The sequence below is a fragment of the Mastigoproctus giganteus genome, chromosome 3 (genome assembly GCF_048544385.1).
Source record: "Mastigoproctus giganteus isolate SK-2022 chromosome 3, ASM4854438v1, whole genome shotgun sequence".
In the NCBI taxonomy this organism is placed as follows: Eukaryota; Metazoa; Arthropoda; class Arachnida; order Uropygi; family Thelyphonidae; genus Mastigoproctus; species Mastigoproctus giganteus.
This window is the reverse complement of record NC_143577.1, coordinates 207,127,714-207,155,452: the sequence shown is the minus strand read 5'-3', so window position 1 is coordinate 207,155,452 and position 27,739 is coordinate 207,127,714. Positions and strand designations below refer to the sequence as shown.

Here is a 27,739-nt window from a genome sequence, read left to right as displayed (position 1 = left end):
GTATGTCTGGCCTTGAATTTGAAGGCTCTAGTGGTGGATAGTCATTTATATCCATCGTTACTCCTTTTCGCCCTGGAGGATAACTTTTCCCCCAGGTTACCGGCCCCGCCACGGGGAGGCGGGTTTAATACTAAGCTGACAATAAGCACTTAAAGAAGACCAGTTGTAGAATGGATATAATAAAATTCTATTTTAGGCAGTAATTTATTACAATCACTTAACTATTGCAATAAATTACTGCTAATAAAACTGACAAACAATTTGTCACTTTAGACCTTTTGGTATTTTTTGTGATGGTATCACAGTAAGATTAAAATCACTGAAGAAGTGGAAGACAAAACATTCAATAAATATATGATTTTTAAACTCTATTAGTGATAAATAATAAATGGATTCTAAACTTTACACAGAGTGAAGTGTTTTCATTTCAGATGTTTAGATAAAGATAACAAGGTTTCCCTGGTCATCTTTATTGGGAACATGAACAATGGAGTTCACTGTCCCAAATGCAGTCCTTGACTTCATTGTACAGATAATGAAGTCAACGACTGCACGGAATCAAGTTCTGTTCATTAATGTGTCAAGATTTAGTGTGAATAGTGATTCTAGATAGTGTTACATCTGGACAGAACATGGCGTATAACATCAGAACTACAACATAAAAGGTGCCTCCATAGCCAGGTGGTTAGGAGCAGCAGTGCACGTAGCACATGCTTCTTGATTAGACCGAGGTTCGAGCCCATGACCACCAAATACGGAGGATGCAGAAAGGTCAGGGAATGACCACGGCATATCCCCAAAGCAATATGGCCTTTAATGCTCCTAAAAACCAAATAACAACAACATAAAAGATGGCTTTGATGGTAAGGAAAGATAATACTATGGGAATCCTGTTAATGGCTGCACACCACTCCACATCTTTGGGGACAGAAATTTAACTGTTCAAAAATACAGCGATGAAATCTTAAAGCTCTAAGTGTGAATGCTCCAGGGAGATAACTGTTCAATTCCTTTTCCCAAATGATAATGCACATCCCCATAGGGATCACTCGCGATGAATTTAAATGATGAATGAGAGTAAAGCTATCAATAAAATGGAGTGGCCTGCTAGCATCCAAGACTTTTTGGGGTGGTGTGACAGAGATTCTTCTGGTGTAGATGTTTTAATACCATATTCAGTCTGGTCTGGGTTGGGGGGGGGGGGTCTACAGCGCAGTACAAAAATTTTAAATTAAAAGTGTGTGTGTGTAAAGGAAACTAATTCTGTCATTTTTCAAAAACGAGCATAAATAGGGTGGTGTGGCTTTCTGAAATATATTTTGGGAGCTTAACTTTGAATTTAAATTGAAACACAGTCTACATGTTGGCCTTTGTTATGACTTATTAAAAATGCTTTTCAAAATGATTTAACAAAATCATCTCTCATTGCCATTTGGAGTCTCTGGTGCTTTCAGTGGACCAGTAATGTAGATTTCTAATCTCTGTATAGAATATGCATTAAATATGTCAAAATGCAATAAATTTACTGCCCACTGACTTGATGAATAATTGTACCTGGTGCTCTGCTGGTAGCAACAAGTTATCAATTTGAGGGATGATCACACAATCTATTAATCTTTGTATAATCCTTTTTCATGGAATAAAATTTGTACAACTTTCATGAGATCATGGTTATTTTTTTCCTGACGTGCACATTCAAATTGGTTCTGGTGGGTTTTATGAGTTTTCATTTATAGATGTCTACACAAAATTTTATTGAAATCTCAACAGGCAGCTGAAATATTTCTAAAAATATCTCATATAATTAAATTAACTTATGTATATGAGTAGATTTCATATATTAATTATTAAAAATATTTTCAATTTTTCTTATTCTTACATTAAAAATTAATTTTAGTTCACACAAACTTTCCTAAAAGTTATAACCACAAAGTAAATGCAAAAGAGGTTTCATCCATGTTTTGTTGTTTTTTTTAAGTTCACTTATACATTTAACATTACTTAAAAGGATACAAAAAAGTCTGAAAGCACCAAGATATATTCTTAATAAGAAGGCTTGCTGTCCCTTGTGTACGCAGCAGCAAAAACTCAAACTGCTGTCTTGATGGCAAGGTATTTATTGTTGTGTACTGTGTCCTATATAACAAACAAATAAAATAAAAAATATTATATACGCTACTTAACATTAATGTTTTATAAACATTTTTAATAGGATATAACTATAACCATTATATTAATAAATATTATAATATATTATAATTATATACAAAATCATTTATCATACATAAATAAAATTGCACTTTCAACAAGAATAGTTAGAACACTTCGAACAGTTAAGGAGGCCACTGGTGCAATGGTTTGCACCAATGGCCTCCATGCATCAATTTTTTTACCTTGAGGTAAACCTGAACTTTTTGGAGCAAACACAAGTACAATATTATAAAGGTAGCCAGAGACACCATGATTTTCTGGAAGGTTTAGGTGACAGGCACACCTTCTGGCAAGCTATAGCTTGTATGGGTAAGTAAAGCCAGAAATCTTAATTAGAAATTGAACACGAAAGATATCTGCACTGCCTTGTTTTCTGGAGGATATTAAATAAGTAAATTATAATTTATAAAGTGAGGAGGAGAGCAGAAAGAGATAAGAATTTGTAAAACATTTCAATTAATGCATGTGCCAGAAGATTACTGTCATTCACTGAAAGAAAACAGTGTGTTTGTGTAAAACAAAAGCATGTTTTCCAAGTTTCATGTATGCTGAAAAGATGTACACATACAAGCTAAATTACATAAACTATAAACAAATTTAATTTTTTCAGAATATTATGCATTTAGTTTAATTTTATTAAAGGATAAATTTAGCAGCCTATGTACATTTTTACAAGAAATAAGTTAAAATTAAAAACAAATTTTAAAAACAGCAAAATTTACATTTTAGTTGATGGATTCAGTGCAACTACTATTTTCAATGATGTCTTATTTCCTTTGGTTCTTAACATCTAACCTAGCACCTAACCAGTTAATATAATGGTCTTATAGCAATAATGGTCTTAATTTATAGTAGAACAAACTGCCTCAGTAGTGCAATACCAAGGCTGCTCATTTTGAATGCAAAGTTTGTTCTACCATGAGCATCAAAGACCACTGAATTAGCTATGAAGTTTAAATACTGCTTCCTCCAGAAAATACAGAAGATTACAGTGTCTACATTACATATGCTATCAACAGATTATGATTCTACCAAACTGCCTTCGTCTTAGCTGAAATAAAACAAACTTTTAAGTGGAAGACAGACAACTTGGCTGGTTAAAACACTTAAACTTATCAGGTTCTAAGCAGCCTGTAAATTGATACCTCACAAAATTAACCTTTTCTTGGGTTTCCCCTCGTTATGGCACAACGTTGAGAAATGTCTTAGCTCCCTTTATATAAAGTTTTGGTTCTGTTTGTGTTCTCAATATAATTAGGATTCCAGCTAAAGAAAAATTAATTTTTTAGTATTAGTAGTAGCAAATGATGCTAGGAAGCAAGCTTATAGAGCATCAACCAAGGAAAAAAAAAAAAAAAAAAAAAAATCTTATCTTCCTAATTCTTCCTTAAATTTATTCAAACCACCCACTTCCACAATGCTAGATGCTAAATTGCTGTATGCAATACTCAAGATGTGGCTTACACATTGCCTTAGAAATGGGATAATCGCCTCCTAGTCTCTGCTGGAAAAGTTCTTCTATATCATAGAGCTGTTCTAGCAGCCTTTCCACACTGCTCAGAGAACTTCATGTCAGATTGTACAATTACTTCTGACAATTACCCACACTATGATTAGTCTCTTTCATTCCCCACCACCTAATTAGTATGTTATTCTGGGATTAATGTTGCCTATATGCAGTAATTTGTATTTATCAATGTTAAACCTTAATTGCCTCAGCCCATCTGCCACCTAATTTTTCTAGATGTTGCTGAACCTAGAAATATTCTTCACTAATACAGTATTCGGGAAAGCACAAAACACTGATTCAAGTGCACAAACACAAAATACCATTTCAAGTAAGAAAGCATTAAACATAGAATCAGTAGTGCAAATACATACCATAACTTCCAATTGCAGTTCTGCCAGATCTGGCAAAGAATTTTATGTTAACACATTGCTATGAATTTCTATGATACACTTTCAGTCAAAGGTGATAAAACACATCTTACACAAATGGGTATAACACAAAAACTAAGCAACCAATTCAAACATGCAAGTGATTGATGGAAATAGAAAAGAACCATTGAATCTATTTGATTAGTGAGGGATGTTTTTTTTTTGTTGTTTTTGGTTTTTAGGAGCATTAGCAACTAAGGCCATATTGCTCCAGTATATGCGGTGGTCATTCCTTAACCTTTCCGCATCCTCCGTATTTGGTGGTGACGGGCTCGAACCCCGGTCTAATCAAGAAGCGTGTGCTACGCACTGCTGCTCCTTCCCACCTGGCTACGGAGGCGCCTGATTAGTGAGGGATATATTGTTATTATTACATATATGGTGCAAGGAAGCCTGAGGCTTATGCTGCACCAGCCAAAAAAAAAAATTCCGAGTTACCCTGAGAGAGTGAAAAGTAGAAGGGAATCACCAAGAAAGAGAAGAACGATGATATCCAGCTCAGGATCCTGGGTGTGCCAAGCCCAATACTCACCAGATATGAGCCCCTTGGGTTAATAAGAGTAGTATGATCTATAATACAGAGTCAAAAGCCATACATTGTAGTTATGAACTCGCTAGGCACTCTTTCTGAAGTCATTTCTGTCACAATGCTAGTATCCTCGTGGGAACAAGGGATCATGATCATTTTTGCTCATGACCACTGTATGGATTGGGTTTAAAGAGAAGGAACTTTTATCAGGTTTTTTTTTTTGTTTTAAAATGTGGCTGACTGAATGGTTTTATTCTTCAGAAAACTTAGGTTTTTCATCCAGCAAACAGGCAAACTAACTTTTATACATGCAGTTACAGACACAATATTACTCTATGTTCAGTCTAATTTCTTTATTTGCCATACCTTACTCAGAACCATCACTTTACACTCTGTTCTTCAAAATAGACCCATCACTAAACCTATTTGCACCATCATTCAACCCAAAGCTGAAATCCAGTTTATAAAAATGCTGTTGACTCTCAGTTCACTTCATTTTCTAAACTTCACCTGGTTATACGATGAGAAATCTTAGCATATTTCTTATATTTTCCTGTTATTGCATACAATTTGAAAATTGCTTTCCATTATCCTCTTAGTATTTGTAAAATAATAAGAGGAGTTTACCTTAATATTGAGCATTACAGCTCTGGTTCATACTATTATCCTCTTAGTTATTAATAATGGAATGGTGCAATTAAAAGGATTCCTATTAGATTTTTTCATTTCTGCCAGACTGTTTCATATAATTATATAATTTCATATAAATTAAAATGTTTCATATCTTGTAAAATTTTTTGTGCATTTCATTCTTCAATTATGTCATATGCTTATATTCTCATAAATATGATCTGAATAATATATGAACGAAAGTAAGTGAAAACTGTAGCATTGTTGCACACCTGAGTAAAAGTAGGTAATCATTTCATAAAGTTTTAATAGTAAAGCAATATCAAATGTATACATTGTTAGGTACAGTAATTTTGCAGGAATTTTATGGTTATATATAACAAATTGTCAAATAGATTGATTTTTCTTGTTCACACTACAGTAAAATGTCATTCTAACAAATTGCTAGTTTGCATGTAATAAAAACTTTTCTACATCCTTATTTACATGCAGATACATTGCTGCTTCTGGGGCAAGAGAGGATGTTTCACTTTCTTAAAATAAAGTTAGCTATTTAGTATTCCATTTAGTTAACTATTTAGTATTCCATTTAGTTAACTATTTAGTATTACATATGTTAACTTTCCAATGTTAATTAGTTAAAAACTAATTAACATATGGAAAGTGAATACTCCATTAACTTTCCATATGTTAATTAGTTTTTAAGTGTGTTAGCCTACATGCCTATTGTCTTCACCATCTCTGACTACATTTAACAACTCGACTCCCAATGGAGGATTTCATGAAATTTTATAGTTGCACATTTTAAAAATATTTGTTGAGCTGTTCCAAATTTCTTTAAAATTGGACAAATGGTTATAAATAATATATTATAATAATATAATATCCAGCAATTAGTATTTTTTTTTTCCATGCATTGTGGAAAAAAGAAATTCATAGATTAAATGTAGTTTTAATGTAGTATTGTTAGCTTTAGACAGTTTGTGCATGCTTCATGTATATTGTTATATAAGACTTGTGGATGTGGTGTCGCTTGTGAAGAAAATGTACATTATATATATATATATATATATATATATATATATATATAGAGAGAGAGAGAGAGAGAGAGAGAGAGAGAGAGAGAGAGAGAGAAAGGGGGGGGAGCACACTCCCACACTTTGGGAACCTCTGGTCTAGAATGAAAAGTCAGATCAAAGCAAAATTTCAACCTATGTTCTTTTGGTCCTTTGGGGAAATTTTAGGTCAAATTACAATCTTATAGTACAGTCCAGTCCTTATTCCCCATACAAAAATCAGCATAAATGAGAGTATGTTTTTGCATTAATCAACAAGAATAATGAGGATTGCTACCAAATTTCGACATATATTCTGTTGCCCCTGAGATGGTCTAAGTTCAATTCTGATTTTGCAGCATTCCCTCTCCAGTTTCACTTACAGAAATATTACTATAAATTTGGAACAGGAGCTCTGATCCCTTTCAAAATCTCAATTTCAATAGTTACTTAGAATATTTTAGGAATCCTTGTAACAAATTTTCATGTTGATGGGTTGACTTATTGTGTTATAAATCATGAATTATTACTACAGTAGACTCTCGATTTTCCGGGATAGATGGTTGTTGTTGTTGTTATTTGGTTTTTAGGAGCATTAGCAACTAAGGCCATATTGCTCCGGGATATGCGGTGGTCATTCCTTGACCTTTCCGCATACTCCGTATTTGGTGGTGACGGGCTCGAACCCCGGTCTAATCAAGAAGCATGTGCTACGCACTGCTGCTCCTTCCCACCTGGCTACGGAGGCGCACAGGATAGATGGTAAAAAACAAATCCCGGATAATCGATTTCCCAGTTAATCCAAAAATACAAAAGTCCCAGACATATGTAAAAGATATGTTCCAGGACTTCTTACTTCGTCGAGTTTTATGTAACTCTGGAATAACTAATAACATATTGCTACTATATTATTATTGACATATCTGAACTCCGGGTGATACTTGTTAACATTTTGCCATTTTCATACATCCTTATTAGTTTAATTTTCTGATCCAAATTGATAGCTTTCCTTTTGTTGGTAGATTTACTAGTAGCATTGTCACTTATTCTCTTAGTCGGTACCATGATAACGGTCAAAATGAAATTTTCTGTAAAGAACTTCACAGGGTTAAGGGGAAACACACTATTATCACCTCACGCAAACTCACATTTTACTAAAGCACATTTCTGTAGGTCACTGCATTTAAACAATTTGCACCTTTCGGGTTACTGGGCTTTTCTGTTCATGCATCTAATTATAAATGGGTAGTAAACTCGATCCTATTGCATTTGCGATAATACCGATAGCTGGAATTGTGTGGGCTTTTACATTATTATGGTGAAATGTGTCCCCTTCACTGAAATCTTTATTCATATAAAAAAAAAAAAAAAAACAACCAGAAATAAATTGTAAGAATCTTCTCTTCTTTCCTATTTTTTTGCTTGTTACTCCGTGTCTCACTTGTGCAATTTGTGCTTGCCATGATCGTCGTTATTGATTGCTTATTTTATTTATTTATTATTTTTGTTTTAAATTTTACAGTCCTAAAAAAAAAAAATGAGCAAAAAAAAATTTACGTAAATCTGTAGTCGCGTAAGTTGGAGATTTACTGTATCAAAAAACGTTCAGCAACCTACGTAAAAAATATGGTGATAGATAAAAATTGAAAAAACTTACCATGCACTACTCGCGTATCCAATACAATGCATCCCTTTATTTTTTGAGATATCGATTTTAAGTCTAATAGCTTTCCCTATATTTTTTTGCGATATCGATTTTAAATCTAATAGCTTTCCTATATTTTTTTACAATGTTGATTTTAAATCTAATAGCTTCCCTTTATTTTTAAAATGTTGCATATGGTTTGGTCATCAACATTATAATGGTTCTTTAGAGATTTAACGGATGCACCGTTTTCAAACTTTTGAATAATTTCAAGTTTTTGTTTAACTGAAAACGCAACTCTTTTGCCTTTACCCATATTTTTTGCGATTTTTAAACAAAAAAAAAAAAAAAACAAATTACTATAAAAAAAAATATGACATCCCTGACATAAATAATGAAACAAAATTTGTCCTTTTGCACTGCAACAGAACATAACAATCGACGCGATGAACTAAATCAAACTAAACAATTGGTCTCTCTCTCTCTCTCTCTCTCTCTCTTTTTTTTTTTTTTTTTTTGAGCAGCAGGTGTGAAGACAGCGGGGGTGGGGGTACACTAATCTCCCAATGACGAATTATAATGCCGCTTGTCGCTTATTTACAACTTGCAAAATATCTGTTTATACCTATTCTAGTTATTATTTGAATTTTATGATTTCTGGTTTATTTTTTTATTTGGAGTCTTGAAGTGTCCCTGTTAATCGAGTCTGCTGTATTTGATAATGGGTCCAAAATATAATGTACTGCATGCAATAACTAATTTGTTTCTTATATTACTAAACACTTTCTTCCACTGCTCAATGGCTTGAGTGAATTCTCTTTTAAATAATTTAATAAAAATAGCATAGAATTTATATATAAAACACACAGGATAACAAAAACTACCTTAAGAACTGCTCTCCCAGTTGCTGATAAATTTTAGCAAGATTAATCTTGAGGAAGTTTCGCAAGCATTGAAATACCTGAAATGAAATAGTGTTATATGGTAAAACTAGTCAGCATTTTAATTTCAAAGTTAATAATACAGGAACTCCCCAACTTACATAACACAAGACTTATGCAAATTAAACTTCACGTAAGTTTTTGCAGGCCGGTGCAAACTTAAAAAAATCGTGGAAACGTATTTTGCATCCTGTAGAAATAATAGTAATAGATGCATATGATGCAAGAAAGCAAGCATATGAGCTTATGTAGCATCAGCCAAAAAAAAAATAACAATAAATGAATAATAAAAAAAAATCCACACAAACAACCATTCCCTCTAAAAGTTTGTCTAGTTCCTCCTTGAATTTATTTAAGCTATCAACTTCCACAACAACAGATAGAAGTTTGTTCCAGCAATTAACCACCCGCTGGCTAAAGGCAAATTTCCGCACATCTATTCTACAACTGTCTTTCTCAATTTGAATTTATGCCCCCCTTAGGTTCTAATCTGACAAGTGGAAGAATCCCATCAGTACTGAGCCTGCTCAGCCCATTTAGGGCTTTATACACCTCAATGAGATCACCTCGCAGGTGCCTAGTCTCCAAACGTTGCAATATGCAGAACTTAGGTCTCTCTTAGTAAGAGAATACCTTCATTCCCCTCACCAATCTTGTTTCCCTTCTCTGTACATGCTCAAGCAAATCTATATCCTTGCTAAAATGAGGCCTCCAGACCTGTACACAGTACTCAAGGCTTGGCCTGACCATTGCCTTATACAAAGGGATAATCACCTCCCTTTCCCTGCTAGCAGAATTCTTGTATATCATTGACAAAACTCCATGACCTGCTCTTGCACCCTGTCTGCATTGCTCAAAAAACTTCATATCTGACTACACAATTACTGCCAGTTCTTTTTCATTTTCTACCACCTTAAGTGTAGTATCACACAGTTGGTACCTTCCCTGCATAAATGGAGGTATCATGAAAATATCGTAATGTGACCCCAAATAACACATTGTTTTTTTTGGTAATTCATTCCAAGACCTTGAGAGTTGAAATTTTCACTATATTACTAAGCTATTTATCTCTCTAAAAGGTCATTTTTATAATGGAAATTGCACTACACTTTGATCGTTATCATATGTTCCATTATAAGAATCAATTTTGAATGCCTTTCTGATATTTTTCTTAAACACATTTCTGGAGGTCTACCATAAAACAAAAAGAATTTGCACTTTCTGGTTTATTTGGCTTTTCTGTTAGCGCAATCTATTTTAAATGGGTAGTAAACTAGATCTTATTGGTTTGCAATAATCCCGATGACTGGAATTTTGTGGGTTTTTACATTATTATCGTGAAATGTGTTCCCCCTTCACTGAAATCTTCAATCATATAAAAAACATATAAATTTTCAGAATCTTCTCTTCATTCCTATTTACTTATTACAATGGTGAAGGGAAAGGGACCAACAGAAAGTGCAAATGCTGGCAGTGCTAGGAAATGAAATGAAATGAAACAAAACAAAACAAAACAAAACTGATTTACAAATGAAGATGATTAATTAAGAAGTATGAAGCAGGACAGAGTTTGTCATCTATTGCACAGAATTAGTTCTTGCTGCTTCAACAGTGAATACTATTTTAAGGGGCAGTGCGTGTATAAAAGAACATGTTCAAGGATCAACGTAGTAGTAGTAGTAGTAGTGGCATGTGATGCAAGAAAGCAAGTGTATGAGCTTATGCAGCATCAGCCAAAAAAAAAAAAAAAATCACGCCATTCCCTCCAAATCCTGTCTAGTTCCTCCTTAAATTTATTTAACCTATCAACTTCCACAACGACTGATGGAAGTTTGTTCCAGCAATTAACCACCCGCTGGCTAAAGGCAAATTTCCGCACCTCTATTCTACATCTGTCCTTTCTTAATTTGAATTTATGCCCTCTTAGGTTCATAATCTGAACAAGTGGAAGGATCCCATCAGAATTTAGCATGCTCAACCATTCAAGGCCTTATACACCTCAATCAGATCACCGCGCAGGTGCCTAGTCTCCAGCCACTGCAATTTGCAGAACTTAAGCCTCTCTTGGTAAGAGGATCCCTTCATTCCCCTCACCAATCTTGTTGCCCTTCTCTGTACACGCTCAAGCAAATCTATATCCTTCCTAAATTGAGGCCTCCAGACCTGTACGCAGTACTCAAGGTGTGGCCTGACCATTGCCTTATATAGAGGGACAATCACCTCCTTTTCCCTGCTAGTAAAATTTCTATATATCATTGACAAAGCCCCATGACCTGCCCTGGCAGCCTGTCTGCATTGCTCAGAAAACTTCATATCTGACTGCACAATTATTCCCAGGTCTTTTTCATTTTCTACCACCTTAAAAGTGTAGTACCACACAGTTGGTACGTTTCTCTGGGGTTACTTCTACCCATATGCAGTACTTTGCATTTGTCAAGGTTAAACTTCAGTTGCCACTTCTTAGCCCACCTGCCCAAATTTTCTAGATCCTGTTGCAATAGCACACTGCCATTAACAACCCTGCCAACCTTTGTATCATCTGCAAACTTCGACACTAAGCCTGATATACCTTCATCAATATCATTGATAAATATACAAAACAACAGTGGACCCAACACCGAACCCTGTGGGACTCCACTAATAACATTAGTCCACGAAGAACAGCACCCATTACTATGTCTTCTCCCACTCAACCATCCTTTTATCGTATTTCACACTGGGGCCAGTCCGCCCCAACAGTGATCACAAAACAGCGTTCCAGCTATATCATAGATGGAAAAGCTTAATATTTATGAAGATATTAAGATACATATGGTGAACCCCAAGCCAAGTTTGTGGCAAGCAATGGGTGGTTTAATACATTCAAGCATCGCACTGGTTTCCAAAACATTAAAGTATGCGGTGAAGTTGCCAGTGCAGATTCTGCAGCTGCCGAGAAATTTTGTGATGTGTTGGAAAAAACCCCTTCTAAATCTCCACAGCCCTCAACTTCCGCTGCAACCTGTTTATCAGCTGGAGAGTTAATTCTGGCAACGATGCTTGAAAGGTAAAACTTGCTGACATTATGCCTGTCTCATCTCTCTTTCTGAAATTTTGTAATTTTGTACACTTTAGTAATTTTTCCTGAGCATGAGATAAAAAAATTTAATAATTCTATTTAGATGTTCGTTGAACATTTCTTTTTTGCTTCTATCAAATTCAGTGCGCATAGTAGTGAGTGCGGAATTTCCCTAAATGCTTATTTAGGGAAATTCTGACTTACGTAGCGTTCTGCAGAACACAACCCTTACATAAGTCAGTGAGTTCCTGTACATATATATGTTATAAAAAATATATATTTATGTTATATGACTTCATAAAGTTTATGGCAATTCAATACTCTACTTATTTTCTTTTAAACATTCTGACCCTTTGGAAATTTTCTAGCAGTTTATCCTTTGGCTGTCTTAATAAAATATGACTCTGAAGTCGCTGAAATATTATGATTTCTTTGATAAAATCAGACTTTGGTCCTATGATTTCTGCAGCTGATAACAGAAGTTTTCCCACTAATGGAATATTTCCTACAAAAATAAAATAAAATGGTTTTTAAAAAAAAGTTTAAAAATAACACCAAATATAATGATACATTAACTCAGAATGTTAACCATTCATTTGGAATTAATCATATATAACTTTATTCAGTTTGACCTTAAATCAGCCATTTCCAACTGTTAAATGTTTATTCCCTATTATATTTACATTCCAGCCATTTTTACAACTGATGATGCTTACACCCTATTATGCTCACATTATTAAAAGATATTAATTTATATTTGATTACAAAAGTATTAAAAAAAAGATTTTGTATATAGGTGCACTGACACATCACCTCAAAGTAGGTATATTTCACAAATCCTCTATACACTATTTTAACAAAAGCAAAAAGTCAACATCTTGGTGATAATTCCAGTTAGTGGTGAAACTATCATACTGCCATGCCACCACTGCAGTGGCCAACAACTGGTTTGGCATAGTTGTGAAAGATTATATGGGGACCATCCAGCATAGGAATTTTAGACCTTGCACATGAGAGATATACCCAAGATTACTAAAGGTCCCACCAGTATGAAGCTGCAAGCAGAAGTTCTGGTTTCAAAATAACAGCCTTTCTGAAATTTAATACACTTGACTCACAAGCAAGAATTGAATATCAACTCCATCAAGAGGTGGTCTTAGCTATCTCTCAGGAAGATGGTCTACAATAAACCTCAGGGACCCAATTTAGGAATTCATTGACTGTAAAATTCCTCAGAAAACCAATATTCATTCCCTTATTAGGCAGACTTCATATGGCTTTATGCATAAAACCAAAAGATACATTCAAATCAATCAATCTAAACAAATAATTTGCTACACCTTTTCTCATGCTTAATCTTAATTTTAGTTTTCAGCCCTAGACCTCTTATCATTTTCACAATTCAAAATGTCCTATTTGTTTACTTCTTATATCTTATTTTTTGTTACCCCTTCTTTAGTTAAAATATCTTTAACATAAATGATTTTATCATCTAGATAATACTATATACAGTACGTAAATACTGGGTACTACAATAAACACAATTATCTCAAATGTTAGTGTTAGTGACTTTGCTATTATATGGGTATCAGGAGCAGAGGCAAAATTATAAATTCTGCCCAGCCAGAGTGCCAAATGATCCCATGTGATCTTTAAAAACCACTATGACTATACTGACTCTGACTCCTAGTCCCCCATAGGGGGCAAGGAGTCAGAGTCAATATACACTAATCAGGACTTCCCATATCGTGGAGAGGAAAGAGAATAAGCCATGACCAACGCTGTGGCTTATTCTCTTTCCTCTTGATGCTTGCTTTGTCAAATCAGTGTATAATGTCTTCAAGAATTCATAATGTTGTGACTAATTATCTGTGACTTTATAATAATAAATGGCTATTAATTAAAAATGGAACAAAAACAATCACCAATGAATCTATGAATATATAAAGCCATAGCAGCACCCATAAATTCACAATTTAACTTAGATTTGATTTATTCTGCTTACCCATGCGAAATAGTCCCCTCAGTCTCTCTGTGCATGACCAAATCAGCTGTTCCTATTATCAAAATTCGGAAAGTAAATTCAACACATAGGTTCATCGTGTTAATTCCTTTAGCCAGTAAGTTGTCAATTAATGAAACAAGTTAAGGCTAAGAGCTTGAGAAATACAAAGTTAAGTAATACCTCTGGAAAATGTGAAAAACTTTTTTTTGCTGGTGTGGCAAAAGCCTGTGACTGTACTTGAATTTAAAGATAAGGTATAACAGGTTTGGGAATTAGAAAATAGATATTACACCTTGATTATACTCCAGACCATGGGTACAATCCCATACTTCAATGAGAAAGAAAGGAAGAAGGCAGTAATAGGCTGGTAAAGGCACCTTCCCTCACTGCTTTCCCTCTCTCTCCTCCTTGCCTGCACATTACTGAGGATGTCATGTAACATCACAATATGCCGGAGCTGTAATGAAGAAAAATAAACAGCAAATTGGCAAATTTTTCTTAAACAACTAACAAAAATTAACACCCCATACAACCACTGATTCTTTTCACCCATACATTACTAGACGATTTCATGAACATTAACAATGAGAATTGCTCATGCACGTCAACAGAAATGCTTTCTAAGGGCAGCAGTCCCCACACCCCTGCTAATATAAAAGGAACCTGATACTAACAACTCATACAATTACGGAGAAAAAAAATCAAATCGTCAAGAAACAACATGAAAACAAAAAAAACTGACCTCATCAGTCCTCACATGACGGTTGGTTTGTTAGTTAGTTATTTTTGGTTTTTAGGAGCATTAGCAACTAAGGCCATATTGCTCCAGGATATGTGGTGGTCATTCCCTGACCTTTCCGCATCCTCCGTATTTGGTGGTGACGGGCTCGAACCCCGGTCTAATCAAGAAGCGTGTGCTATGAGCCCCTGGGGTTTTGTTATTCTTTGTTCATGGTTTGCAAAAGGCTGGATGTAAGATTGTAACTGAATGGTGTGTGAGTTTGATAGCTTTGGAATACAAGTTTTTTTCAGTGTGGATTTATGACGAAGTGTACCAACCGTCAGCATGGTGCCTCCGTAGCCAGGTGGGAAGGAGCAGCAGTGTGTAGCACACGCTTCTTGATTAGACCGGGGTTTCAGCCCATGACCACCAAATACGGAGGATGCAGAAAGGTCAGGGAATGACCACCGTATATCCCTGGAGCAATATGGCCTTAGTTGCTAATGCTCCTAAAAACCAAAAATAACTAACTAACCAACCACCCGTCACGTGAGGACAGATGAGGTCAGTTTTTTTTTTTGTTTGTTTTCATGTTGTTTCTTGACAATTTGATTTTTTTCTCCGTCTGGTGAGTATGGGGTCCTGAGCTGGATATCATCATTCTTCTCTTTCTTAGTGATTCCCTTCTATTTCTGACTCTCGCTCTCTCTCTCTCTCTCTCTCAGGGTAATTCAGAGTTTTTTTTTTTTGGCTGGGCGGCATAAGCCTCGGGCTTCCTTGCACCATATGGCTAATAATAATAACACAGGGCAGCAGAGCAGCATGACGATGATTAAACAATAGCACGATAATTTTGCATTTCCCACTCAAATCAGAACAAGTTTACATCCAATCAAATAATCAGAAATGCAAAATGAGGTAAATTATGCATTCCCAATAATCAGCCAATCACAGAACTTGACTGGACAATCACTCCGTTCTTCAGTCATGCCAGCAAAGTGGTACCGATGTCGTGAAGTTCGCCTACATCTTAATTAAGAATCTTATGAAAAAATTTATTTCATGTTAAAAATATTTTATTCACATTCATTTCATTTTAAATACTTTGTCCTCTGAGGTGTGACATCAGTTCTTTTCATTCAAACTTTTCTTCTCTTTTGAGTTTTCTCCCAAAAAATCCCATCTTATCAAGGATTTTAACAATTAACTTTTCTTTTAGCACTGAGATTAAGGCATAGTTGGTACTTTTTGACATAAATATAAAATTCCTCGATTGTTAGTCTTATGCGGTGCTACCAAACTGGTCCTGAGACCAACTTGTTAAGTTTTTTCACAAGAAATATGGATCCTGTTGCTACACTTAGCACACTTCGTTGCTTGCTTGATTGGTATACTCAATTTATCATTTAATGCTTCTTCAACAAAATGTTCAATAACACTAAATACAATTTTCTTGGTTCAGATTTTCCTCTTTTTCCCTTTGATACAGATACAACAATTTGTATATTTTTATGATGTATTCACTTGTGTATAACCATGTGTACACAATAATGAATAAAACTGCAAGTTTAAATTTCATGCCATGATGTGACTCCTTCCAAAAGAAATGGAATATTCTTGGCAAGTTGCCAGCAAGGTTACCAACTAAAGTGGGTAAGCAGTAAACTAAGCAGATTTTTAGATTGGTGTAGTCGTAAAATAAAAGCAGTGGAAATACAAAATAAGGGGCTTACATATGGACATTTGCAATAGTGACTCCTAGCTACTTGTAGCTCTCCCCCACCACTGCTACTCTGTGATCAGCTACTAATAACCGCAATTTTTTGTTGTAGTGAGTTTAGGTTTGTGAACAGCTTCAGCCAGCAGTGTGTTTCTTTCGTTTCTTAAGTCAAAAAAAAAAAAAAAAAAAAAATCATTGTTTTTTTTTTCTTTTTGCTTGAATCCCTCCCAAAGTCATACAAGTTAACTAACCTTTTTTACTCAGCAGGTGGATTGGTCTTAACTATTATTCTTCTTTTTCTTCTTCTAGTTCCCTTAGGCAAGTTCAGGGCTCCATTGATGCCATGCTTCTCTATCTTGTGCTCTCCTTTTAATACCTGCATAATTTCCTCTTCCCATCCAATTCATCATTCCAATTCTTCTTCTCCCTACAGCTCTCCTCCCACACATTTTCCCCTGAATCACTTTCCTCAACATGCTTTCTCTCCTCAATACATGTCTTATAAAGCTCTTTTGTCTTCTTAGTTCTTTCCTCAATACTTACTCATTACTCACTGTATTCACCCATTTCACACTTTCCATTCTCCTCCACACCCACATCTTGAAAGTTTCTAGACATCTAATTTCTCTTCCAATTTCCATGTCTCTGATCCATATAGTACAACTGTCCATATTAATGTTTTCACCATTTGCTTCCTTAATTCCCTAAAATTTCTTCTCAACAGTTCTTTTCAATTACTAAGTAATTCTTTGCCCTTTGCAATTCTTGTTTTTATTTCCTCCAGGCTTTTTCCATGTTTTGTCATTATGCTTCCCAAGTATCTATCCACCTGTTCCAATAGCATCGAGTCTAATGTTACGTTGATTCTCCTTCCTGGCCACTTTAAAATTAACATTATCTTGGTTTTCTTGCTGTTAATCTTCAAATTGTACTCCTTTTCTGTTCAAGATATCCAAGGAGCTTAATTCTTCTTCATTATTAGCAAGCAATACCTGGTTGTTCACAAATCTTATTGTTCTTTATCTTCTTCACTCCTACTTTTACACCTCCTTTCTGCTCTTCTTTGTATTCTTTCATCAATGTTCTGCATATGATCTTAACTATACCATACTGAAAAAAGAAAGTTAGGTTACGTTAGTTTGTACATGGGTTGATCTTAAGTATACCATACTGAAAATGGTTAAGTTAGTTTGTATGATTTTCGGGAAGATTTCAAGGGAAAAAAAAAAAAAACATATGATTATTCTATTTATTTATTTTGCTTGAATCCTTCCCAAAGTCCATAAGTGGTTTGATCTTAAGCATATCATATGAAAAAAGTTAAAGGTTAGGTTAGTTTGTATGACTTTCGGGAATGATTCAAGGGAAAAAAAAAAACATGATTTTTTTTTTCATTTGAATACCAACGGCTTCAGCTGGCAGTGTACTTCTTCCTTTTTTTCTTGTTAATCAGTTTAATCAAATAAGCAGTGTACTTAATAACCTGTCCTAAGATAAAAAAAATCCAAGATGTCTGCCTAATAAAATATTAAAATAAGCATATGAAACTTATTATAAAAGAAATCAGCAATAATTAATAACCTATAAAACACGTCCTAACAAAAAACACAAAGATGAAATGTATTACAAGGCAAATAACTGATAAAAGAAGACAGAGTGGTAATCAATGGACACAGCTATTCATGGTCTAATGTTATTAGTGGAGTGCCCAGAGTTCGGTGCTGGGCCCATTTTTTTTTTCTGTATTTATCATGATATTGATGAAGGTATATCAGGCTAAATGTCCAAGTTTGCAGATAATATAAAGGTTGGCAGGGTTGTTAATGACAGTATGCTACTGCAACAGGGTCTAAAAAAGTTGGGAAGATGGGTTGAGAGGTGGCAACAGAAGTTTAAGACAGACAAATGCAAAGTACCGCATATGGGTAGCAGTAACCACAGAGTTGCTGTATACGAACTGTGCGGTACTACATTCAGGGTAGTTGAAAAAGACCTGGGAGTAATTGTGCAGTCGGACATGAAGTTTTCTGAGCAGTGAAGATGGACTGCCAGACCTGCTCATGGGATTCTGTCAATGATATACAGGAATTTGATAGCAGGCATAAGGAAGTCATTATCCCTCTGTATAAGGCAATGGTCAGGCCACACATCAGTACAGCATACAGGTCTGGAGGCCTCATTTTAGGGAGGATATTGAGCTGGTGGAATGAGCATATAGAAGGGCAATGAGACTAGTGAGGGGAACAAAGGGTTGCTCTTACCAAGAAAAGCTTAAGTTTTGAAAATTGTGGCATCTGGAAACTAGGCACCTATGAGGTGCCTAGATCTGATTAAGGTGTATAAGGCCTTGAATGGTTTCAGCAAGCTCAATGTTGATGGGATTCTTCCTGTTGCTCAGAATACACATCTGAGGGGAATTAAACTCAAATTGAAGAACAACTCGTAGAATAGATGTGTGGAAATTTGCCTTTAGCCAGTGGGTAGTTGATTGCTGAAAGAAACTTTCTGTTATTGTGGAAGTTGATAGCTTAAATAAATTTAAGGAAGAACTAGACAAACCTTTGGAGCAAATGGATGGGTGGAATAAGAAGTCTTTTTTTTTTTTTGCTGATGCTGTATAAGCTTGCTTTCTTGCATCTTGTGCCTCTACTAATGCTAATAGCCATTAATTTCACACCAGTACATCTACCAATCATTGAACAGCAGTGGATGGAGCTAAAAGTAGCCAGGAGTCGGTGTTGCAAAGATCCATGGGTAAGCCTCATATACTTTAGTTAAACCAAAATAAGTTATGATCCTTATCCTCCAAATATGCCGGATTTTTGATAAAAATAAGTAAATACAAAATTAAATATAAGACACGCTGGTAACTGTGTTCACAGATAGTGTTTCTAAGCAAGAATTAAAATATTGTAAAAGAACTGAATATATCAAATAATGAAATATATTATAATAATATATATTTCATTATTTGATAGTATTTTAACTTTGCTATTGTGTAATATATATACAGGGTGATTCACTACCAGTGCGACAAACTTGCAGGAGGTGTAGGGGGCACAAAGACGAATCAGAATCACATAGCATTGCAGGGTCCAAAATGCCTTCATCATGTGGTAGAGGATGTTGAACGGGAGGTCGCGTGAACAGCGATCCCGCTGGAAGTCAGCATTTGTGAACTGGTTCCCAAGGCAGTAGGATGGACGAGTATTCAAAGGTTGAACTGGCCGACATTCAAAGGTTGAACTGGCCGACATGCACCTCACGTATGGAGCTGCGGACTGTAACGGGCGCACCACTCTGCACTTGTACCAGGAACGTTTCCCACACAGGCGTGCTCCTCATCATACGATTTTCGCACGTGTGCACAGAAGGTTATGTGAGACTGGTTGTTTCACGAGAGGTACCATGAATCGAGGGCAAACGATGAGGACGCCAGACAATGAGAAGAATGTCCTACATCTTGCAGAAGGCAATCCGAGTACGAGTACTTGAGCGATAGGCCAACGATTGGGTATTTCCCAATCCACTGTATGGAGGATACTGTCAACAAACCAAAGAGTTCATACCATCTGCAACGCGTCAAATCATTGGAGCCTGCGGATTATCCACTCTGGAGGACTTTTGCTACCTTGGTTTCTTCAACAGAAACGGTTCGCAAATGCTGACTTCCAGTGGGATCGCTGTTCACGCGACCTCCCATTCAACGTCCTCTACCGCATGACGAAGGCATTTCAGACCCTGCAATGCTATGCGATTCTGATTCGTCTTTGTGCCCCCTACACCTCCTGCAAGTTTGCCGCACTGGTAGTGAATCACCCTGTATATAAAATCTATTGGGAAATATTGGAATAGATGTAAAAGATATGTCAGATCAGATTAATGCCATCAATTGTAGATTGAACATTACATCAGTCTGTAATCTAATTAAGCAATGTAAACCAACATGGGCTATCTTAGTCGTTATAGGTTCTTTTGGCCTTATGGCCCACTGAGTACTTTTACGCCAATGTTTTAATACACTTTGAATACCTATATAGTACCAATTATACACTTACAATAATAATAATAATAATACATATATATATATATATAGAATATTAAGGATAATATAAAGAACCATTAGAATAAGCAAATCAATCCAATAATAATACCATCACGGACCTAAGAAAACGCAAAAAAAAAAAAAAAAAAAAATTTATTATAAAATAAAATCAAGATGCCCAATCATAAATCCATGAAGGTAAAATTAAGAAGGATCGATGCAGTTAAGAAAATGGAAAAAGAAATTATATTTTTCTATTATATTTCTTTTTCTAAACTGCATCGATCCTTCTTGATTTTACCTTCATGGATTTATGATTGCGCATCTTGATTTTATTTTATAATATTTTTTTTTTTTTTTTTTGCATTTTCTTAGGTCCCTGATGGTATTATTATTGGATTGATTTGCTTATTCTAATGGTTCTTTATATTAATTATCCTTAATATTCTATAGACATTATGGGTGTATTGCATGATTGCTTGCAACTGCATTGCCTCATAAATATTATTTAAATATTATTTACATATTAGTTACAGTTATTGTCGTTTTAACTTTCTTTCTTTACTTTTTTATCAATAATTATATATATATATATATATATATATATATATATACACACACACACACACACAGGTTAGAACACTGTCAAATAATGAAAGATAATAATTATTATATATTTTGGAGTTCAGCACTTATACTCCAAATTATGGGTACACCTCCAGAAGAGCGGTTTCTTTTGCTTGAATCCGTCCCGATTACTGGCATAAACTAACCTTTTTTTCACTAGCCAAAAATGAAATTCTATTTAAAAAACCGACACTTCTTTTGCTTGAATCCGTCCAGAATTTGGGGGAGGGGGACATGCCCGCAACGCGGTGACAAAGTGTACTCATAATCTGGACTTCAGCCTATTTTGTATTAACTGAAAACTTCCTACCAAGCTGTTCAAATTCATCTTGAGAATAGAAACAAGTTTCATCTGGAGGCTGTTTCAAATTCTGTTGGTTCCACACATCACATCTAAAAGAAGTGCTAGAATACGACAACATAATTCTTATTATTTAAATTATTTTGATGTCTGTGAAACAAACCATGCACAATTTTTAAAACACCGAATTACAAATGCTGCGGAAACTACCAGAGAAAAGCAAGCACATGTCACTGAAATCACCGAGTATTACAGTAACATACTTCTCTATGACTGAAATATTCCACACTTTCTGAGCACATGTCCAAAGATTACTTACTGCCATCTATCGAACAGATATAAAAATAACTCCAGTATCCATATTTTAAAGAATCAACGATAAAAATCTACACTAACAAAACACATACTAATACTTGGGCCAGTGGAAACTATTTTTTCATGTAGGTAAATTATCTCGTGTCAGCCCCATCATCTTCATTCATCGTGCAAACCTCAGAAATATTTCAAAATAAATATAATGATAATATTGTATAAACAATTGTAATGAAAAATCTGAGGAGACGAGAAACGAGACTAAACAAGTTACGGCTGACCTAGTAATGTGCGGATACCCCCAGAGCATTATTGAGGGGTGTTTAAGAGATATGAGTAGCAGTTGTTGGGACGCTTTTACACCTGTTGCCACCGCATATATTCCCTACTATCAGGGAATTTCAAAACACATTTCCCGTATTTTACGTTCGTGTAAGATACAGTGTGTGCAGAGGCCGGGTCGCATACAGGGTGATTCACTACCAGTGTGACAAATTTGCAGGAGGTGTAGGGGACACAAAGACGAATCGGAATCACATAGCATTGCAGGATCTGAAATGCCTTCACCGTGCGGTACAGGACGTTGAACGGGAGGTCGCGTGAACAGCGATCCCGCTGGAAGTCAGCATTTGAGAACCGGTTCCCGAGGCACTAGGATGGACGAGTATTCAAACGTTGAACTGGACGACATGCACCTCGCGTATGGAGCTGCGGACTGTAACGGGCGCGACGCTCTGCACTTGTACCAGGAACGTTCCCGCACAGGCGTGCTCCTCATCATACGATTTTCGCACGTGTGCACAGAAGGTTGCGTGAGACTGGTTGTTTCGAGAAAGGTACCATGAATCGAGAGCGAACGACGAGGACGCCAGACAACGAGGAGAATGTCCTACGTCTTGCAGAAGGCAATCCGAGTAAGAGAACTCGAGCGATAGACCAACGATTGGGTATTTCCCAATCCACTGTATCGAGGATACTGTCAACAAACCAAATGAGTTCATGCCATCTGCAACGCGTCCAATCATTGGAGCCTGCGGATTATCTGCTCCGGAGAACTTTTGCTACTTGGTTTCTTCAACAGAGTGCGGCAGACAGCGCATTTGCTGCGTCCGTATTGTTATTGAAGGTTCCCTCTCAAGTTTCACAAGAGAGGGAACCTTCAATCAACATAACGCCCATTTGTGAGCTTTATGACGAAGCATTTCGGCATGACGAAGGCATTTCGGATTCTGCAACGCTATGTGATTGCGATTCGTCTTTGTGCCCCATTCACCTCCTGCAAGTTTGTCGCACTGATAGTGAATCACCCTGTATATGAAAATATATATGCATATTGTCGGTTAAACTGCAACCATCACAGCTGATGAAGGCGGCCGCTGTTGCCGAAAGATCCTGTTTTAGTGGTTTTTACTGATTTTAAACATCTTTTTAGAGCTTTTAATTTTATATTTTATCGCATTTTATTATTGTTGATACCATTTTATTTCATTTTAATTTTATTTTAATATACAGTCGGTATGTATATTTTTATTCTATTTTTTGTTTAATTAAGGCATTTTATCGATTTGAGTCAGTGTTTTAGTAGCATCATAAATGAATAATAAGTTCCTGATTCCAGAGGTCTCTTCAATGAATTGTAATGAAAAACATTATACGCAAAACATGTCTATACTTGCATGTACATGCAGGTATACACAAGTTTTTAAATTCTGTACAGTGGGATCAACTGACGATGTTCCCAACAGTTAATTCTAAGTGGGAAGCATTCAAGAATTAATAATAATGTAAGCAACTAAAAGTTTCATACCTATTAAGAAATATTGTTCAAGGTTTAGGCCTAAATGGTTATCTAATGAACTAACTAAGACTCGTAAAGAAGAAGAAAAATGCATGGGATCGATATAAATTATCAAGCGACTCAGAAGCCTATGGCAGATAAAAGCTAGTCTGTAATCAGGTCACAAAGAAGTTAGGCAGGCGAAGGCAGATTACGAGAAATCTTTGCCAAACGATGCTAAGAAAAACAACAAGGATTTCTTTATTATATAAACTTTAAAAGGAAGGGGATGAATCTGATTGGTCCACTTGATATCGATGGTTCGACTGTTGATGATCCTGCTCAGATAGCAAACTGAATGAGCAGTTTGCATCTACATTCACACATGAGGAGTTATTAAGGTTTGAAAATGCCAGAAGGTTCTCAAATTGTAGCAGGGTGCTTAATGATTTTGCAATAACTGAGAGTAAAGTGGAGGAGAAATTGTTGAAGTTAAACATAAGAAAGGCACCTGGGACGGATGGGCTCTATCCAGTTATATTAAAGGAGGCGGCAAAGCAACTAAGCAAACCCTTAGCCATAATTATGAGAGCATCCTTGGACTCAGGGGAGGTCCCCACGGACTGGAGGTGTGCAAATATTTGGATTTCAGGAAAGCTTTTGACATTGTTGCCCATGGAAGACTATTCTACAAATTGGAGCAGAATAGTGTTAAGGGTAAGTTGCTACAACGAATAAAAGGATGGTTGAGTGGGAGTAGACAGAGGGTGGTAATTAATGGGTGCTGCTCTTCTTGGACTAATGTTTTAGTGCAGTCCCACAGGGTTCGGTGTTGGGTCTTCTGTTGTGTTGTATATTTATCAATTATATTGATGAAGGTATATCAGCTTTAATGTCGAAGTTTGCAGATGATACAAAGGTTGGCAGGGTTGTTCACAACAGTAATGGAAGTGTGCTACCGCAACAAGATCTAGATAATTTGGGCAGATGGGCTAAGAAGTGGCAACTGAAGTTTAACCTTGACAAATGCAAAGTACTGCATATGGGTAGAAGTAATCCCACAGAAACGAACCAACTGTGTAGTACTACACTTAAGGTGGTAGAAAATGAAAAAGACCTGGGAGTAATTGTCCAGTCAGATATGAAGTTTTCTGAGCAATGCAGAGAGGCTGCCAGGGCAGGTCATGGGGTTTTTGTCAATGATATATAGGAATTTTGCTAGCAGGGAAAAGGAGGTGATTGTCCCTCTGTATAAGGCAATGGTCAGGCCACGCCTTGAGTACTGTGTACAGGTCTGGAGGCCTCATTTTAGGAAGGATGTAGTTTTGCTTGAGTGTGTACAGAGAATGGCAACAAGATTGGTGAGGGGAATGAAGGGATCCTCTTACCAAGAGAGGCTAAAGTTCTGCAAATTGCAGTGGCTGGAGACTAGGCACCTACGCGGTGATGTGATTGAGGTGTATAAGGCCTTGAATGGGTTGAGCACGCTGAATTCTGATAGGATCCTTCCACTTGTTCAGATTACGAACCTCAGGGGGCATAAATTCAAATTAAGAAAAGACAGATGTAGAATAGATGTGCGGAAATTTGCCTTTAGCCAGCAGGTGGTTAATTGCTGGAACAAACTTCCATCGGTGGTTGTGGAAGTTGATAGGTTAAATAAATTTAAGGAGGAACTGGACAGGCATTTGGTTTATTATTTTTTTTTTGGCTGATGCTGCATAAGCTCATACACTTGCTTTCTTGCGTCACATGCCACTATGAAATAACCAGGCTAGGGACCGATGTGAAAATGTACACGCAGCGACTACTACATTTCCTCCGTTGGACTTACCTCCCCAAAATGGGAGTGACAGCTGAGCCATTTGGTGTCACTCGCGAGAACTAAAAATACCACTGAACATAAGCCGTGGCTAAACAGGTCCACCTCCATATAGGAGTGATGCCCCAGAGAAATATTAATCATACCGCATCGAGTGTCTGCGCGTGTAGCACAGTGGTATCGTCACCTTCCTCCCAACACCGGGTGGCCTGGGTTCGAATCCCGTCGATGACGCGAGGAACTTTAATGGGCTTTTTTCACTCCGTGGCTGAGATAGTTGGTCTCAGGCGTAGATAGAAAGGTTTTTCTCTCCAGTAACTGGGGTCCAGGAAAACAGGCAAATCAACCATAGAACATACGCAATTTACAAACATAAGTACTGGTTAATGAATTTAATTACGGGCAACCCTAAAATAATAATAATAATACTGCATCGAGTGTGGCGCATGATAAAGTCACTCGCTTTCAGTTTATAGGCAGAGGGGTTGGTTTGAAAAGTTGGAGAGGGTCTCCCGAGCAAGAAAGTGGAGCAAATGGTGCGTTCCCCCATATGGTTACCACAAGAGAAGGGCAAGATCACCAGCCCCACCAACTGGAAGTGCTTCCTGTGAAATTGCGCTAGTGACCATCCACAAAGGAAGAAGACGCCAATGCAAGAAGTGGAGCATCGAAATTAATACGTACATCATGCGAGCATACCATGAAATAACCAGGCTAGGGACCGATGTGAAAATGTACACGCAGCGACTATATACCCATCGGTTTGAACGATTCCAGGATATTCAGGTCACCGAACAGCGATTAGCAGACCAAAGAAGGACCATCATTAGGAAAAACCTAAAAGCTCCTTCCATCTTGCAAAAAAGCAAGCAGTATGTGAGCGATGACTACAGAGAACGAAAAAAATGGTCAATATGGAACCAGAGGAGGAACAGCATACCACCGAACCAGAGGAGGAACAGCAAGAAGAAACACAACCCAGAGTTGCTGAAGTGGAAAGAGACGAAGTCATGATATCCAGAATAGAAGATGAGTTTAGGACCCTAGCACAATTCGTAGGAATGGACCTGCAACAACCCATGTGATATCTTAACAGAGACTAAATAAAATCCTATGGAGAATAACAGACGACCTCAATCGGGAAATAATGCCACAATACCTTGACAACAATGGCAACCTCAAAAGAGACAGCCTCCTCAAACCAAACTATTCTATTTAGGTCATCAGAATAATTAAATTCATCTGCCGTGCTGTGTCTTATGTCTGTTCATTGCGTATGTTCTATGGTCGATTCGTCTATTTTGCTGAACAATAACCCCAGGTTCTGGGGTAGAAACCTTGCTATCTACGCCTGAGACCGACTAACTTAGCCACGGAGTGAAAAAAGCCGATTAAAGTTCCTCGCATCGTCGACGGAATTCGAACCCGGGCCTTTTCCACCCATAATGGGGATCACGGTGACGATACTACTGTGCTACCCACGCAGACTGAGACAGCATCCACAGCAAACATATGACCAGAAATCAAAGAATAGCACAATACTCGGACACAATAAAGCAGAACCTCCTAGCACTTAGCAAGAGACTACACTACTCCGATACAAAGAGAGCTCCAAGAGGAAAATAAACAACCGAATCTTCGATGACGACCAAAGAGCCTTCTACAGGAAACTGGGAGAAGATAAGAAAGCAGGAAACGGACCACCCAAGACGACCTAAGAATTCTGGGGTTATATCTGGAGCACTCGACATAACAGCCGAGCCACCTGGACAGAAGTAGAACAGAAGAAAACCAAGGACGTACAAGAGATGAGGCAGTGGAAGATTCGAGAAGTAAAATAGTCGATCAGGAACACCCACAACTGGCGAACCGCCGGAATTGATAACATCCACAACTACTGGTACAAGAAACTCATTTGCACCCACAAACACCTAGCAGAGCAGTTCACTCGAATTATAAGGCAACCAGAACCCCAGGAATTTATAACATCCAAAACTATTGGTACAAGAAGCTCACTTGCACCCACAAGCACCTAGCAGAGCAGTTCACTCTAATGATAAGGCGCCCAGAAACAATCCCGAAGTTTTTCACTGGAGGAGTAAAGATGGAGATACAAGATACAAGATGTAAAGACGGAGATACAAGACAGCCAGCGAAGTACAGGCCAATCACATGTCTTCTAACACTGCACAAGATCCTGATCAGCTGGATAACCAAGAAGATATCAGACCACAATGGCCGAACAGCAGAAAGGATGCAAGCGAACCTCCTTGCACTCAGCAAGAGACTACACCGATACAAAGGTGGCAAATGAAGTTTAACATTGACAAATGTAAAGTACTACACATGGGAAACAGCAACCCCAGAGCAACGTATCAACTCTGTGGTACTACACTGACAGT

The 27,739-nt window shown here is 36.8% G+C and overlaps 1 protein-coding gene across 1 annotated transcript in view; it reads right to left on the bottom strand.

Moving 5' to 3' along the window:
- LOC150088631 (uncharacterized) overlaps positions 1-21,547 on the bottom strand; it is a 178,780-nt gene extending 157,233 nt beyond the window's left edge. Inside the window, exons 1-4 of the mRNA XM_090370272.1 lie at positions 21,436-21,547; positions 12,358-12,512; positions 8,893-8,969; positions 2,014-2,136 (exon numbers count right to left, since the gene is read on the bottom strand). Of these exons, the coding sequence (XP_090226398.1) occupies positions 2,014-2,136; positions 8,893-8,969; positions 12,358-12,512; positions 21,436-21,547 (467 nt within the window). The remainder of the gene's footprint in view (positions 1-2,013; positions 2,137-8,892; positions 8,970-12,357; positions 12,513-21,435) is intronic.
- Between the last annotated feature and the right edge of the window lie 6,192 nt (positions 21,548-27,739).